A 19,128-nucleotide genomic window follows, 5' to 3' on the forward strand; every position below is an offset into this window, starting at 1 on the left:
AGATGTCAATGAAAGAAATATCTTCGCCAAAAGATAACCATTTTATTTCTAGTCGCCTCTTGAAAATAATTTTTGTGCAGCATGTAGTGCCCGGTAACAGATTAAAAAAAAAAAATTTTTTTTAAAGAATTAAAAAAAATAAAAATAAATAAAATAAAAAATAAAAATAAAAAAAATAAAAATGACTACCGTTTCATTGCTCGAGAATCTTTTTGCTTTTATTTTGGTTTGACTCTTTTGGATTTTATACCAACATGAGATGCTGCTGGTTTGAATAAAACGCTTGTTTTTTAGAGTGAAGCGAATTTTGAGCAGCAACTTTTGACAGCAGTGTTAAATTTAGTCACAGAAATTGTTAGTTGAAAGTATAAAATAGTTAAAAATCCATTTGGGAAAGTGCAGAATAGGTAAAAATTGATTATTTAACTAGAGTGTTTAAAAGAAAAAACAAAACAAAAAAAAAAAAAAACTATAGGGATTTTTAGATAGACTGAAAAACAAGTTCCATTATACATCAATGGGAAGATTTAAGAAAGAGCGATCCTTTACAATAAAAAGGTATAAACATTACAGGTGATCTCTCTTTGACTAACAACTAGAATCATCAAGATGCAGAAGAATTCATTGAGAAACAGATCTGTGAAAGAAACGTTACTGATGTTCTACCTCTGATCCATTAAGAGTCTGTCAACATACTGCATTCCTATTTGGCATGAAAACTGTTTTCCATCAAACAGAAGAGTTATTCAGTTATTACTATAAACCACATGGAACCCTCCATGAAGTCAGAATATATCATGAAATCTTAATAGACCCCCCTACATCTCTATCTCAATTATTTTCATCATTCCAGTATTCTTGCCAATTCTCATATCATTAATCCCTAATTTCTGTTTGGCTTTCTCCAATCATTGTTTTAGATTGTCATGAGAGAAACAGTGAAAAACACATTCAAACGTGATAAGCAAGCAAGATAAGTTTGCAAAGCCAGTTAAAAAGATAAAATCCAAAATTAGTCTCTTTCTCTCTATTACTCTCCAACGGAGTTGAATAGTATTACTGCCTGTGGTGATTATTTCCTTTTGTTTAGAAAAGACTATTCCAATGTTTGTATTCTTTCCCTTTGCGTTGTAGGTTCTGCTTAGCTAGTTCTATGCTTAATACATCCCTGCTAGGATCTGGATTAGTTTCCCTTCTAAATGCTTCTTTGCCTTGGTCTTAATGCAGTGAAAGACATTGAATGTATTTGACAGAAGCTTCTGATCCTAAATTTCAAGCTAACTCGCTACCGGTAATGCTCCCACTAAAGCCCACTGGATAAGTAGTTGTCACTTTTCCTAGAAGTTTTGTATCTCCAGTAAGGTGGTATTAAACTTCCAGTACCCAGCTAGTTTAGGCCTATTTCTCTTGGACATAGGACACCATATAAAGCCTATGTTACCTCTTAACTGACATCCTATACAAATTCAGGTACGAAGGCATGTTATTTATCCATATTCACATTTCTCGTCCTGAATGATCGACAAAACCTGTCAACAAGATCATATCCAGCCATCATGTCAGTTAGGCTGGTATCAGGCCTTTGTCCCTCTAGCCCCCACCTGAACTTGTTTATTTTGGGATCAAGAGCAGTATTTGAATCTCCCATTAAATTATGTGCTTCAAACATGCAACAAATGTGTCAAGACACTACTCCCTCGACAAATGTAGGGTGTATGACTCGAAACAGAATTTTTTACAATATTAGCCTGTCCCCAGCATCCCTATGGCCAGTGTCAATCATTGTTGACAGGGTCCATTTCATAAGCAGAGAGATGTCGTTCCCATGGGGATGTTAAAATCTCTAGTCAACTCCAGATAACTCCTAAAAGAAACAAAATACACCTTGATTGCACTTACATCCACTCCCACAGATACTACACTTTGATCTCAGCCTGAAAGTTGAGAAGTCATTTGATGTTACTTGCAAATTACAGCTAATCAGAACACTTAAAATGGAGGGTTTTTGAAATATAGGACAATCTAGGAACTGAGGTATATTTTAGCATGTGTTTTGTGATTAAAAAATATGTATAAAAAAACAGAAACAAACTTTAATTAGTATAAATAGGTTAATACTGCTCAGAATAATTGGAGAACAAAGGTATATTTTCGGATTCTTTTCCACTGGTATTTTATTTTATCTTCTATCACTGGTCAGCACTTAAAGTCTATCAGATATAGAGCCAACTGGCTTAGGAAGATTTATTTATTTTTAATCATATGCTGTGGTGTCACTGTTTATGGAATCCAATGCTGAAAATGAGAATGACTAGACATCACCACTCAGAGCATGTAGAACTGTCCAGGAAAGAATGGAATGATTCACAATACAATTGAGTCATTAAAAAGAGCTGGTACCATCCACCTAAGATCGGGTAGTGATATCAGTCACTCACGGTATCTATCTGTAATTGGCACCATTGTGTATGTGTTTGTTTAGTTTGGATGTGTGCACTTGGAGTATTACCAACTAATTTTGCACATATCAAAGAGCATTTGTGGTCGACCGATAGACATCTCCACTTTTTCAATAATATACAAAGACTTTAGATGATTTTATATAATTTGACTATTTTTTTTATTTTTTAAGTTAAATACTTATCTAAAGCCTTAACTTAAAGGTATTTGCTTAATTTAAGAGAATATGATTTGTTGGGCCATTAAGAGTATTCAACTGTGTCCTTTAGCAGTAAAAAGAAAAGGGGGGGGGGTGAACAATTTATTTAGGGTATCAGGACAAATTTGGGTGATTTGGACAGGTTATATTTGAACACTAACAGCAACAGTATGTTATTTTATGGTCGAGAGCATACTTAGATTGAGAGAGATTATATATATAATTATTTTTTTACTATAATATATATATATATATATATATATATATATATATATATATATATAAAATTATCATCATCATCATTTAATGAAATATATATATCACAGTCATTCTTACTTGTAGACAGAGGAATTTCCCCAAACCATTCCAACCATAGCAACTGCATTAACAAGAATTATAAGAGTGGCGGTTGATGCTTCTGCTGCTGTCTCTTGTTGAGTCATTCCTTGACGCTATCAAGCTTCATTTTTCAACAGCCGGCATCAACCATTGGTGCAGTTTGAAATACATGAGTAAAACGTAGAGAGAGAGAAAGAGAGATAGAAAGATGGGAAAAAAGGAGAGAACTAGAGATTTATAGTTACTAGCTCCCACCCCTTTATTTCTTGCCTTCTCTTTAGACGTCATATACATCTTTCTCTCTCAATCTTTCTGCTTTGAGTTCCTGACTCATGCAATTAGACACTGATTCAACATGTCCCAAGTGAAATACTCACGTTGCTAAGCATCACTTTTTTTTCCTGCTTATATCAATTCAAATTCCCCCTTTAAAAATTCTATCAGCCCCTTGTGTCCCTCCTAACTATTATTTAAGAAAGAGAAAGCAAGAGGAGGGGGGTATTTGATAATACAAAGTTTAAAAATAAGAGCAGCAAAGAAGATCAAATAGAATTGCTTATGTCAATGTTTATCTAAAATTGGGGTTGTATCAAAGAAAGTTAGAAAAGTTGATAGATAAAAAGATTTTATTCAGATAATAATTCTCATCTCATCTTTACTGTTAACTTATACAGCAGGGGGTTTTGTTTTATGGCACATCAACCTTTTTCAAGTTATTTAATGCCAAATCCAATCATTTTGTTAAAAGTAGGTCTCTCAAACCAAAATTGTATTTTCATTATAAAAACTTTTAATGTGGCCATGTATATCTTTGCAAAACAATGGTACCAAATTTATTTTGGTACCTGAATTATTCAGTAAATTATGGTCATTCAAAGTTTGTTGAGAAAAGTTGTTGCCTTGTGTACGATTGGTTCAACAGCTAATTTTCAATAGTTTCAATAACTAAAAATGCAAGCTTCAAATACATTTATAAAAAAATCCTTATAAATGTAATGCCATCTTGTGAAAATAAAAATTAATCATAATGAAAGGAATAATTATTAGATCAGACCAGTCTAAGATTGGGCCCAAATCCCATTATCTCCTCCCTTAAAAAAATAAAAATAAAATAAAAAAATAAGAAGAAAAAAAATGTGCAAAACACTGAAACAATGTTAACTATTCATATAATTTTCATTTCAACACCTAAAACATTGAATCTTCTTACTATGGTCATTAGAGATCACGAAGCTAATTTTTTCTTTTAATCAATAAGAAAAGACTCAGAAACAATTTGGTAATAGGGTAAAATAAACATCAGATGGTCAGTTGACAGTGGCAGACTAAGGAAAACGTGGAACTGATAAAAATGTATTTGCAAGGAAGAGGGATAAAATAAAGACCTGGCTAGATACAAATTACTTTGAAATTTCTAAACGCTGTCAAACATATGCTGGCATGTGAAACAAATGTTCAATGAAATATGATGACGACCTATATTTATAAAGTTCAATTGATTTATCCTTTACGAGTAGCCTTCTTCAAGTGGATTTTTCATTCAGACAAACTGATTGAGCAACTCTTTCACGCATACACGCACATTCATTTTCCCCTAGTATCTCCGTGATTAATAGTTTTAAAACATTAACAATACATGATTATGTTTTGTCAATCATGAGTCAAATACTGGTCTATGAAAATTGTATGATAGATCAATTTTAATATTAAATCCAGATTGATATTTTATTTTTGATTAATATATAACAGAAGAGGAGGGCAGCTTTTATCCTCAAGCTTGTATGCATATTATATTAAACATTCGAAATTCATGATATAAATCCATGTATGCATTTATATTGTAATTTAAAATGCGTTTCAGGAATACAATTACTTCACATTTGACAAATAAAAAAACAGGCTTATGGAAAACAAAAGCATGTAAAAATTATGTGTTAGAATTTAAATATGTTAAGCAATCCTCCATTCTTTATCAAAATATGTATTTGTTAAAAACAAAAAAAAAATTGTGAAAAACTGGACATTTTTAATTTTATGCAACATTTATTGTCTAAATTAAGTGGTTATAAAATCTAAAAGGTGATTTTGTCTTACTTTTGTATTCATTATTTTGATGATTTGTACAAAAGATGTAATAGATTAAACACATGTATATACCAGTTGTCACTGATGGTTTATTGACATTTCTATTTTAAAATTATCATTAACAGGTTTTATGTTCTCTTATGGTCATATCTTGCTGAAAACATCAGTACTTGTTAGATTACCAAAGTTTAAAGCCTCATCAACTCTTAGATGACCACACAAGAATATGAGGTGCTTTAAGTTTCAGATTTATTTCTCTTTCACCATAAAATCAAATTCTTTGAATGTTATTAAAATTATAATTTAGTTAGAACATCCATAACTATAGAAAGCTGATTTTCATAAATAAATTCTTGTAGTGTTATTATGACATTGCATTTAAAACATTGGTATCAAGAGAAACCTAATTTAATGAAGTACATAAAATACGGAAGGCAAGAATACAATTATTCTATATGATAAAATAATTTTCAATATATAATAAGTGTTATGGTGCTGATATTGTTAAGTTTTTTTTGTTTTTTAAAACCAAGGAGTTATCATGTATCAAGGTTAAAAAATACTCCAGAATAAGGGTTAATAAAAAAAAATACTCCAGAATAAGGGTTAATAAAAAAAAATACTCCAGAATAAGGGTTAATAAAAAAAATACTCCAGAATAAGGGTTAATAAAAAAAATACTCCAGAATAAGGGTTAATAAAAAAAAATACTCCAGAATAAGGGTTAATAAAAAAAATACTCCAGAATAAGGGTTAATAAAAAAAATACTCCAGAATAAGGGTTAATAAAAAAAATACTCCAGAATAAGGGTTAATAAAAAAAATACTCCAGAATAAGGGTTAATAAAAAAAAATACTCCAGAATAAGGGTTAATAAAAAAAATACTCCAGAATAAGGGTTAATTCTATGGACAGATTGACAGTTGAGTGATTTTGAATACTATGAGAGGATTGAAAATTTCCACATACCACCCACTAAAAATAGCCTCCAAAAACCAATTTTCTCCCCTTTGTCAGAAACGTTGGTAATGAAATGTGAGGAATAAAAGACAAAGTATGAGGGAAACAAAAGTTACAATGCTGCCAAAAGTAAGCAAAAAGTTCTCCTTTCTACTTTGCTGTGTCAAAGAAAACAGAATAATAGATATATAACTCAATGTAAGTATCATTTTTGTGTTTCCTATAAAAATAAAAGATTAAAAAGGTATTGTTATATAAAATTTGCCATGGAAGACAATGGAAGTGTTCTGAAATCTTTAAGTGCACTCCTATGGGGGATATGAGGTCATAACCATCATAAAATTTCAAATAAATCCTCCTTTTATGAAATTTAAATTCTATGTATAAAATTTTCTTGAGGAGGCAATGGAAGTGGTCCCAAATCTCTAAGTGCCCTTCGAAAGAAAACTATGGAGACCAAATTTCTTTAAACTTCAAATATATCATATGTATGACATTTATATCATATGTATAAGATTCTTTGATAAAGACAAAGTGTATCAAATACCTACATGTTCACGCCTTTAAGCGATCAATGGAGACAGAACTCCCTTAAAATTTCAACTATGTATATCCAATATTTTTTTAGTGTTATTTCAAAAGTCAGAATTAACAAATGTTTGAATTGTTTAGTTGAGAAAGTATCAAACTGAAAATATTGAATGCGCAGTTTCAACTCTACCTTCGGATTGTTTTCAAAATTATAAGAATTTTTTTTTTTTTACACGAGTGAAGAATTTTGGTATATTTAATATCTAACTCCTCCCATCTATCTCTATACCTAGATATCTTTCTCTCTCTCTCTCATATATATATATATATATATATATATATATATATATATATATATATATATATATATATATATACATACATACATACGTAAAAATAAAATAGTAATCTACATACACACAATTTGTTGTACAATAGCTCATCGGTGTAGCTTGACTCTATAGTCAAGCTATGCTGATAAGCTGTAGTACAGCGAAACATGTACATAGATTATTGTTTTATAAGTAAAATAAAATATACATATATTTATTTGTTGGCATCCAAAAAAATATGGCCGTTCTTTCTAAAGGAAAATTGCTTCCCTGATCTAGGTAGGAGACGCTAATATTGAATATTTAATTATCGCTTAAAAAAAAAAAAAAAAAATATCGAAGACACACTAACTATAACTGCATTAACATGTACAATTTGTTTATGAAGATAATGGAAAAAGTGCTGTATCTCCAGTTACCCCTTATATTAGCCAATGACACTTTTCTAACATGTTACACAATGAAATTAATCTATTAGTTTAAGAGTATTAAACATATCTGAATAGCTCAGTGGATCAGATATTTAGTTGAAACATCAAGATTGATGTCCAACTAAACTACTCTTACTATCATGCTATTACACTAACCAGAGTTGTGCTGAGTAACCCTGCCAGTTTGGTAATAAAATTAATAGATATGCTATGTTATTAAAAGAAATATTTATAAAAAGTATTATACATTTTCAATTTTGTGAACGTTACAAAAATGTTTCTGTTTTATATTGTACTAGCAGTTCAGCCCAGTTTTGCTCAGACCCTATGTACTATTCATAACTTAATATATATATATATATATATATATATATATATTAAAAAGTTTGTCCAGGTAACCTGCACCTAAAATTTCAAGTGTTTAGCCCCAAGATCAGCAGAGGAGTTTGGTAGAGTCTGCAAAGATCAACTCTTTCATCTTTGACCTCTTGGCAGCCAAATGTTTGTCCTAAAACTGATTAAAAACTTGCTGCATGCCTGAATACCATTTATGTAAAATTTCAAATGTTTAGACCTAAAAACTGACTGAATAGAGACAGCAACGGTCAAATCTTTTGAACTTTGACCTCTTGGCAGCCAAATTTTCAGCCAAAAATCGATTAAAAAGCTTGCTTTATGCCTGAATACACTTTATGTAAAATTTCAAATATTTAGACAAAAATTGGCTGAGTAATTTGGTAGAGATCACAGAGGTCAAAATTTTTTTAAACTTTGGTCCATAGTTTGACCCCTTAACATTTGTTTTGGGCTCAAATCAAATTAAAAAGTCTGATCCATGTCCAAGTAACCTATATCTAAAATTTCAATGTTTAGACCCAAAATTGGCGGAGGAGCTTGGTAGAGTTTTCAAAGGTCAAACTTTGACCCCTTGAAAGCCAAATTTTTTGCCAAAAACCGATTAAAAGATTTGGCCGAAAACGGATTAAAAAGATTTGGCCGAAAACTGATTAAAAAGATTTTCCCAAAATCTCAATACCAGTTATGTCAAATCTGAAGTCTGTAGACTTAAAATTGACAGAGTAGTTTGGTAGGGAAATGTACACACACACAGGCACGCGCGCACACACACAATTTCACTTTTATAGATATATAGATAGATTACACATAAATACTTTGATAAATATTTCTTTTAATACCATAGCACATGCTAGTTTCTTTTAGCAAACAGATTGTGTTTTTACTGATTTTATCACAAAATTCTTCAGTTTTCTCCAACACTCAGCTTTATCAAAGTTAGTATCGTAATTAATCAGACGCTCTTATTTAGATTTGTTATCTTTTTAGGTTTGTGCTGGTATTATAAAGAATGGCTTTGAAGAGTACGAATAGCAACATTTCAGGAGAAAATAGTACTCTTATTCTCTTTACCCAAGCTACACACACACAATATTTGTATTTAGTTTTTATCACAATTCTTAAGTTTTCTTGAATGTTGACTAAATGCATAAATGTGTGTGTGTGTGTGTGTGTGTGTGCGCGCGCATGTGGGAAGTAATGAATCTATTATGTTCAGCTAAAGACTAATTACTAAGTATCACAAACCAGTCAGGTTTAGAGTGCGAAAATGGATAAATATATTAAAATTCCTTAAACAAAATTTTATCATTTTCTCTTTCTAAATGTACAAATCTTTCTTGTGTCATTAATAGTTTTTTTTTACCTCTTCTCTTCAAGATTACTTCAAATTAAATTAGTATTTTCAGTGACTGAATAAATAAAAGAATGATGTAATTTTGAAATTTCCTTTCTCAACAAGTAGTACATCTAAAGCTGGAAAGTTTAATATACTATTTAATTCATAGCTTGAGGAAGGATATATGGATTTATACCTTTCCCAAGAGTATTAGCAAAAATGATGTAGTAGCCCCAGCAGAACTTCGGTTTTTTTATTTTATTAATTAATTTTATTCAATTTTTTTGATGAATTTACTTCAGAAAATATAAACATTTTTTTTTTGTTTAGTTCTGTCAGTGTTGATTTATAATGGTGATTCCTGAAAGTAAACAGTAACTTATTTCTTAACGAACCTGAATATAGAAATGTTTTAATTTCAGTTTTATTTTCCTTGGGTTTCAACATCATTTTGTTCTTTCATTCTAAGATTCACACTCATTAAAAATCAAATTATGTATTTTTTTGTCTGAGTGATAATAAAATGGACCATAAAGAACTGGATTCCTTCTTTTTTTTTCATTTTTCTTAAACTTTTTCTTCTAGGGGATGGGACATCCAACCAGATGTCTGACATTTACCCCTATTTTAGTGAGTCCAACCAAGAGATCAATGAATAAAGACGTGGTAAGTGAAATCTAATTTTCTATTGTTACATATCATATATACTTGTGTATAAGTCGAATTTCTGGGAGATGATTTGGGGGGGCGTCGACTTATACATAGGTAATGTTTTTGGAAATGTTGTTAAAGAGTGACTCGGCGCTCGATCATAACATAAAAAATGCCATTTTGTTTGTGCACTCATTATATATTGGAAATCCTAGTAACTAATCACACTCTTTTTGTTTGAACCCCACTGCAGTGTGTTTGCCAGCATGTATTCACACGTGTTTATAGTGGGACGCTTAATAATAATTGAAATAGCTCTTGCAATGTTCACACTCTAGACACGGCTATAGGCCTAAATTCGATGACATTCTGTGATATGACAGTTTTTTTAGTAGGTTAGAAAATGTAGTGTTTACAATACATCAATCTCCCTTAAGTTCAACAAGTTTTAACAATTTAATAAGTATTTAATGAAATCATTTAATGGCACTTAATGCATGCGTTCACAATATTATGGTATATTACGGCTCATGCAATGTATGCGTTTACGTTATGGTACATGACATAAATTACGTCTAAGAACAATAACTGCATCTGGTATCTACAGCATGTCATTGATAAGAATGTCTGATTAGCAACATTTGCATTCCTTGCATGCAAATGTGCAGCATGCTGGTTCTATATGAAAATCAAATAGACCACACTTGCGTAAATGCACGTATTATCACTCACAGATGCCAAGAAACAATTTATAATATGTCTTACAAAAAAAGTATCAAAAAAGAAATTATCTGTGAAAGAAAGAGCTATGAAACAGACCATTTAACTAGAATCTACAGTCGACTTATACACAGGTAATATGTAAAATGACAATTTTGGTCTTAAAATGCACATTGACTTATACACAAGTGTATATATGACATATAAACACACGCATACAAGTAATAAACAAATGGCTACTATCAGCAAGAACAATTAATATAAATCATTTCTTATTGGACTTTATATATCAAATAAATGTATCAAAAATTTATTAAGCTGCAATATTAGAAGTATATTGGATGCGTAACCAAATTATTTTTGGTCATTGTTTCTGGCTCAACTTATTTCAACTAAAATATAACCAAATAATGTGGGTGGTGACTATGCAAGTGTAAAATTAAACAAATATGTCAGTGAAGTAGCCATGGAACCCCCCCCCCAAAAAAAAAACAACATTTTCCTTTCTTTCTTCTGAAAAAAAATAAAATAAATAAAATAAAAGAGAATAAGTCAGAATGAAAATCTACTCAAGAAGTGAAAAATCTAAAATTGCAAAATAGGAAGGAAAGTATGTCTAATAAAAAGAACAATTGCAAAAAAAAATAAAAAAAATAAAAACACAGCCCAAATGGAAATTCTATTAAAGGTATTGATTTTTGAGTGGCATGGTTTTCTAGGAAATGATAAATATAGAACAAATGGGTACTTATTAGCCATCTCTTATTATATTAAATGCGAGCTAATCAAGGTTTCCCAAGGCTTTTTCTTATATACTTTAACACAAAATAAATGTTAAAATATAGCAAAGCTCTGGGATTATGTTTTTAAAAACATAACTCAATCTTAACCGTTCCAATAAGCAGTGATTTATATAATTAACTGAAAAAGTTACCCATTTCTCTTAACTGTGTTTTTTTCTCACCCTTTCTTTCTCATCGTGGGTTGATTCAACCACTTTCTATTTCTTAATAGCTCCATGAGCATTTTACAAAAAAGTTTCTTTTTATCTAATTCACAGAGTGTTCGTCCACACCATAAATATGAAAATGGCAGAACAGACGATTTTACTACTATATAAGATTAATAATGAATGATATTTCTATATAATAATTAGTAGAACCTTGTAGAAATTTCGCAGTTGTCCCCTTCCATGCAGTTTGTTTTTTTACCATATACATATTTGTCAGCTAAATATTTTTAATTTTTTAATTTATTGAAACAATTAAAATCTTTTAAAAGTAAATTGTGAACATAAGGACTATGTTCACTCACTGTACTGTCATGATCATTCTACATGTTGTCAATCCATTCAGTGCTGCGACAATTCACATCCCAAGCAAAACAACACAAGTCGAATTAATAAACAATGATAATGTTTATTATCTATATATATAAAAGGCAAAATGTGTGTGACCATTTTGTGTATGCCTTCAAGAGGCTTTTCTCGCACACGGTTCCGAGGTCGTTACGATAGCTTACAACTGTTTATATGGGTCCTAAATAATAATATGTACGATTTGGGAAAGCGCGTCGCAACTAGATTTATTTACGTCAACTTTTACAAAATTATTGCTATTTTGGCTTCTCGCGTGTTGATTGGGCTTTTTAGTATAAATATGTGAAACTAAACTCAAACGACATCTTCTCGGCATTGCGCCGGGAAAAACGTCCAGAAGCAATTAGCTTTGATCAATCTTGTATATCAGTACAATTGGGAGCTGCTTTCCCCTCCCCAACATCTGTTGGGGGAAGAAACAGTCAAATTTGGGTAAACAAACCCAAACGCTGCGTGACCTCTATTTGACCTTCTTAATTAGGTCAAATGGAAGCAGCAGAGTTAACTTTTATTGCGCACGCCCGTTTTTTTATAGTTAAATAAATAAATTCAAACATGCTTAACGTTGTCTGTCGCCGTGGCTCAATGGTTAACGTAGCACAGTTTTTTTTTTCACACATTAATTTCCAACTCAAGGGTATGGGTTCGATCCTCATACACTCACCTACCAAAACATTTTATTTATTATTATTTAACCCCCCCCCCCGAGTTTTGATTTACCTCAAGACACCCGGGCATCGCCGGGTACCCCTCGCTAGTCTATAATATAAATCTCACCTGTCTGTTCAAATGTATGTATGTATGTATGTATGTATGTATGTATATCTGCTTAAAACCTTTGACAGAGGCGATGAATTTTTCACAAGATCGGTATCATTTTGAAGCTCGACCCTTCGGACAACAAATATCGAAAAATTGGCTAAAAACATTAATTCCTTCACCTTCAATCGAGTACTTTTCGACAGGGAGAGGTCGCTTTTTTTCACCGATATTTTCGATATTTAATTTGCCTGACTTTGAAACATTAAATATTCCACATTTTTGGATCGCCGCGTGTTACTTTCGTTTTCGGTATAATAATAAAAAAAATTTTTTTTTAAAAACTCGATTCGATTGGTCAGACAATGGCTTTATTATTCCTCCCCTAATAATAAACAGGGGAGCCCTCCCCCCCCCAAAAAAAACAATCATTAAAAACTCTTACATCATTGTAACGCTCCTGTGATGACCTCATTAAGCGGCCACCTGTCAATCAAACCTCTTTGACTTGACTCACTTTTTAATCTCTCTTACATTGCCACTGTCACCGTAGTGCAGGTGTTCAGGCTCAGCCTATTAGCCTCAAGGCTCTGGGTTTGAGCTTATCTGCCCCCCCCCTCTTTTTTTTCTTTTCCATTTTTAAAATCGCTATTGTTAAGTTTCCTTTTTGTTCTGATTTACCCCCCCCCCCCAAAAAAATACACACACCTACAAACACCTAATCTATTATATAAAGGCAAAACTTTGTGTTTGTAGGTCTTGCAAAAAATTCTGACAGTCGTGTCAGAACGTGACGAAACCAGTATCGTTTTAAACTTTGATCTTTCGGACAATAAATATAAAAAAATTGGCCCAAAACATTAATTCCTTCAACCTCAACTTGGCAGTTTTCTACAAGGAGGGGGTCACTTTTTTTCGCAGACATTTTCGCACGTCATCATCTCCTTTTGATTAACTAGCCTTAATTTCAATGTTCATGACTTCCGGTTTTACCACGAAGGCATCGGCTGAGACCTTAAGGGTTCGAGCCTGCCTACTACCAATATTATTATTTTTTTTTTTTTAAACACCTCGCTCCACTACCTACTGTTGTTTTGACCCCCCCCCCATCAATTTTTTTTCGTGGTTCCTTACTGCACCACCTCGACACACCCAGCCAAGGTTGAATGGATTATTCGCAGAAATAAGGTGCTTTCCTTTCAATCTCAGCCAACTTAATAACATTCAATTAGACACAACAGGCCCTCTGTTCTTTATGATCCCTAAAAGACAACTGCCTTGTAGCTCTCCAGAAAATCAACTACCCCTAAAATCTTCAACTCACACTCTTCATTCTCCTCCGAAGGGAAGGGTCTATAATCGCCTTTCCTATTCTCTTGGAATCTCTTCACCATTGGCTGGTTCTGGTTCTTTGTTAGAGATCACTGTTCAACTGCTCGAGAATATTATCTTAAAAGACATGTCACAGTTTATGAATTTTCAAATGAAAAAGTGAAATAAATAGTAGTAGTGACCAATTGGCAACTCATATTTTAGGGCAGGTTAATTTTAAAACCATGTGCTTAGGATTAAAAAAAAAAAAAAAATTTCAATAAGACAGTCCAAGCTCTTGGTTACCTCTCCCAATTTGGCATAAATATCTTTCTTTGCAGTACAAGGCCTATTAACCTTCCTTCTAGGTAGGAGATATAATACCACCTGAAAAGACCCAGATGAGACAGTATAAGCCAAATATGCACAAAAAAATGTCTATAAGACCTACCATTTATCTGGAAGCAATCTAGGAGCATTACATTTTATCAAATAGTTTGATTCGTGCATGATTCTCCATTCAATGAGGTACCCGCTTTCTTTGTTGGATTTAAAAAGTATCACTTCAACCAGAGATATTTTCAATTCTTTGTTTCTCCTTTTTTCTTTTGGCCAATTATCTATCACCAGCAACATCAGTAATTCAAATACACCACTAAAGCATGCAGTCTAATGCACGGTTTACAAGAGTAAACTTTTATGCATACTTTATTAGATTTCCATCTTTCTCCAGTAGAAGATTAGCAAAAACCTACATAACTGTCATAAATTAACAGTAACGGATAATTTTGAGATATTTTAATCTATTTTGACACTTAAAAAAAAAAAAAAAAAAAAAAAAATTCAACCTACTCTATATAAAGTCAGCAATTTTTGGTGGGAAAAAAAAAAAAAAATTCTTTTGACCGCGCCCCCACACAATTTCAAAAGATTTTTTTTTTCTCCAAATTATTTTAACCAAAACATTGAGTTTATTCACGATTTTATGTTTTAGGTGGTGGTGTGGGATATGATCTATCATGCCCAAGTTCAGATCTGATTTTTCAGGGGTTTTTAATAGTAAAAACTTTTATACATTTTTTCTTTTACAGTATCTGTTTTCAAAGAACGTTTTTTTATGCGTGAAGCAGATTTTCTTTAGTGCGAGCTGGTGAGTAGGAAGATGCCTTATGCTTTTTACCTATGTCATGGCAGAGGGTATGCTCTCAGTCTTTCATTTGTTCATGTACAACCTAGCATCCACATTACTCAATTATGTCAAAATATGAGTCATGGTCTAACTTAAAATTTAAATTAATTTTGGGATGTCAAAGTTACAGAAAAGGTGAGTCTGATAACTATGGTCCTGTTCATCATAGAGACAAATTTTTTCCAGATTTTATATATAGATTTGATGCTCTTTGACAATAGTAATCAGCATGTAAATTTTCAGCTTAATCAGATACATAGTTTTTGAGTTATAACTTTGAGAATGCTTCATGCAATATGAAAAAGTAAGGCTAGATAATACTTTAGTCTGTTCTTGCATTGTTAGGCAAAGGTAGGAGTCATGATGAATTTATTTTTTTTAAAGTTTTATATACATTAGATTCTGTGTGTGTTGCCTCTAATATATTTTATATGAAGGTTAGAATAAACATGGGAGTAATATATTAGAATAATGGTAACTAAGAGATAACTTCACACTTTCTAAAGCTCTACTTAGAACAGAGTTCGTTCACACAATTTATATTCAGTATGCCATAAGATAAAAAAGTAAAGCAATACTATTATTGCTACTATTAGTAGTAGTAATAGCAATAATGCTACTATTAGTAGTAGTAGTAGTAGTAGTAGTAGTAAACAGGGATTCAAGCTATTGAATAGACTTCAACTAAATTTGGCATCAAGAATCCTTGGGATGCCGAGTGTAATAAGTCTTTGAAAAGTATGCTTACATCGGACATTGTCTATTGAACCGAAGCAACCAGCCACTCTTCATGTTACTTCCAGAGTAAGTCATAGCTGGGTATTTTTTGTTTTTGTTTTTTTGCTACATCACTTCCTAATCACCCCTTTACATTGTTTATAAGAAAAAAAAAGAAAACTAGAGTTACCTTTGTGGTAATGTCGGTCCATAATACTGAGAGTGAAGTAGGCTCCGTAACCATGTGCTGCAAATGGAACTTCAGAAAGAGATGCTAAGTAATCCAGATAGAAAAGAGAAGGACCTTGCTTTTCATCATACCCAGCCAATAAAAGGTTCACATAATATGGCGTCTGTAATACAAGTGAAAAAAATATGCATATACTATTAATAAATAAATCTAATTAGCGGCAAAAAAATTGCACCAAGTTAAAAAGTTAAAAAAGTGTCCTATTTATAAACAGGAAAAACTCCTTTGTTACAGCATACATTCTATTACTTTTTTTGAGAAAAGGATACACAAAATTATTATATGAAACAAAGTTTATCCTTTTTATTGCAGAGTTGGATCAGACAAGAGCCTGGTCTGGCATACATTTCAGTTTACAGTTCCAAAAGACTGTTTTATTTTTAACAAAAATTTTTTTGTTACGTTCAGGCTACAAGGGATTGTGACTTAGGTGATAAATTCATGGAACAAAATCAAAGACAGCTGTATTGCCAATACAGACTCACTGATCAAAATTTCTCATTCAAAGAGACCTCTATTGCTTAAAATGAGCAAAGAGCAAAAATTGAAATTGAATCATGAAAATTCTGCAGAAGTTTTTAAATTCAACAACTTGCAAGATATTGCTCCAGACAATGGCTTGATTATTTTTTAATGAATTGTTAAGTTTTTGAATAAAAATTTTTTCTTAAAAAAAAAAATAAAAAAAGCAATAATAAATACATGTACATTGTTTTTTGTAATTTTTGTTTTAGAAATCTTTTACTTTGTATTGTTAGATTTTGATATGTCAAAAACAAGGCTTCGAAAATAAGTAGTGTCATACTTCAGTATAAATTAATCTAAGCCTTGTCTTATTTTTAGGGAAATATCGTAGTATTTTTTGGGGGGGTGGGAAGGGGGATAAGAAAATGAACAAAAGAAAGTGAAGTCTATAATAAGGAATTTTCTGATTATTGCAATTGATTACTTCAGACATTTTTTTCTCCAAATGCTAATAGTGCCATTCCAGCCAAGTTCAACAAGGGTCTGTCCTGAAGGTTTCTCATTTTCAAACTTCCCTAGATCTATAAGTTACAATATTCCTATAAATTTTAGCTCAATTGGTTTCTTAAAACAGATTTTACAGATATTTTAAAGAAATGAACAATTTCAGAATTTCAAAAATGTTGAATTCCATGTTGATGTTTTTTAGGCCCTAGTGTACTATTTTTTCAAATTTATTTATTTTGAGCCATTTTTAAACATACAGATCTTAATCCCTTCATTTCTATGTTATTAAAATTACCTCTTTGTGTACTTTCATAATATGCATAGTCTTTTTTTTGTTTTTTTTTCATAATATGCATGCTTTTTAAATCCGCATAAAAGTTATGGAAATTCAGAAATTGCCGGCAAAAACAGCTTATGATTTCTTCACTTTTAATGGTCCAAAGGCTTATTTAGATACTACATTTCGTCTTTTCCGTTTTCAGTCAATGAAGAGGAAATCTCTCTAAAGCGAGACATTCCTCTCTCCCCCATTCAGGGCACCTTTTTGGTAGAGTGTTTTTTTTTCTCCCACATTTATAAATAAACCTTGTGTCTAATTGCCCTCATAGGGAAACTAGTAAATAGGGAAATTTAAATTGTTACATTGAATAACTAAATTGAATTTTTCTGCAAAGTATCTTGGCCAAGAACTGTTAACAGGTATCCCGAATTGACATTTTCTAATTTAGTTAACCAAGATTTGAATGTTCATCTTTTTTTTTTTTTTTTATTTTTGAATAAATTTCAGTTTTAATAAATTTGAAATAATTTTTATGTTTTAAAGAATTCAGATAGTGGAGTCTTAAAAATCAAGAGCAAAGAACAAAAACAAAAAAAAAAAATTACCCCAAATTTTCAAAATTGCCCGTTTCTTCAAATACTCATACAATCTGTTTGTAGGAACTAACTGAGGCAAAACTTTCAGGATTAGTCTAACTCATAGATAAAAAAAGTGGAAAACAAACAGAACCTTCAAAACAAATCCCCATCATGCTAAGCTGAAAAAACAGAATACTATAAAATATACTCACAGAAGTTCTCAAATAATCTGCCAAGTTCTTTCTGGTAAAATGTGCAGCTGCAGTAGGGCTCAGTTCATAACCTGAAAACGGTTAAAGAAAAATAAATAAATCTGTTAAAACGGAGTAAGAAAAAAACAAAAACAAAAAAAAATCTTTACTTTTCTCCAACCTATTCAAATTAACAACCTTTTTTTCTATTTATTTAAGAAAATACAACTGTTATATATGGGTCGTGGAATTGCATTCATCTGCAAAAGATTTAGCTAATTTGTATATTCTTTTAAACATCAATTTTAATTAATTTATTAGCTTTTTTTGGTTTTCTTATGGTCAGCTTTAGTTAACTATTACGTGTAATTATATTCATGCAGATATTCTACATGATTTATATTTGCATAAAAAGGTTATAGTAAACACAAACCTCTTTCCATATTTCATTTTTTTATTATTTTACTTTTTTTGGGAGCTTTAATTTTTATGACTGGAAATTTTAAATTTAAATTATTAACCTCATTGAGTAATACGACTTGTGTTTAAGAAAACACAGCCTAATTACGAAACATAAGGTTGTCTCAGGTTTTATTATTTCTTTACGCACATATATGCATATGTCTGTGTATGTTCCCGACTGGGTTGCTGATATGCATATAAGTATGTGTATATATATGCCTCACTGGAAATCCTATATACTATTGTATCTTTATCCACCTCCCCTTACGTCACTCTCTTTCTTTCTTGGACACGTTATTTCTTAAGGGTTACCTTAATGCTTTCAACCCTTCCAATTCTTTATAGTAATGTAATCATGCTGACCCTTTCGTCCTTCCGTCTGTGTTTTTTTTTTCTTCTTTTTCCTTCTCATTGTCCCTTCCATCCCCTTTTTTTATCTATTTCTACTCTTTCCATTTATCCTGTTAAGTCTTGACATTCTCTTTCCCTGTATCGCCTTCTATTTGTCTAAAATGTTACTTAAGGTCACCCCTCTCACTTAAATTTTAGCATTTTAATATTTTATTTTTATAAATAAGAAAATATATTTCACTTCCATTTTTAAACCACATGCCTTCGGTGGCAAATAAACTTTTTATGT

General features: G+C 31.4%; 1 protein-coding gene across 1 annotated transcript in view; it reads right to left on the minus strand.

Annotated features, from left to right (window-relative positions):
* LOC145297309 (proteasome subunit beta type-2-like) overlaps positions 1 to 19,128 on the minus strand; it is a 122,597-nt gene that overhangs the window by 19,022 nt on the left and 84,447 nt on the right. The window contains exons 3-4 of the mRNA XM_080143333.1: positions 18,048 to 18,118; positions 15,946 to 16,108 (exon numbers count right to left, since the gene is read on the minus strand). Of these exons, the coding sequence (XP_079999459.1) occupies positions 15,946 to 16,108; positions 18,048 to 18,118 (234 nt within the window). The remainder of the gene's footprint in view (positions 1 to 15,945; positions 16,109 to 18,047; positions 18,119 to 19,128) is intronic.

Source organism: Euprymna scolopes, chromosome 2, assembly GCF_053919585.1.
Source record: "Euprymna scolopes isolate OS-2025 chromosome 2, ASM5391958v1, whole genome shotgun sequence".
NCBI classification, from domain to species: Eukaryota; Metazoa; Mollusca; class Cephalopoda; order Sepiida; family Sepiolidae; genus Euprymna; species Euprymna scolopes.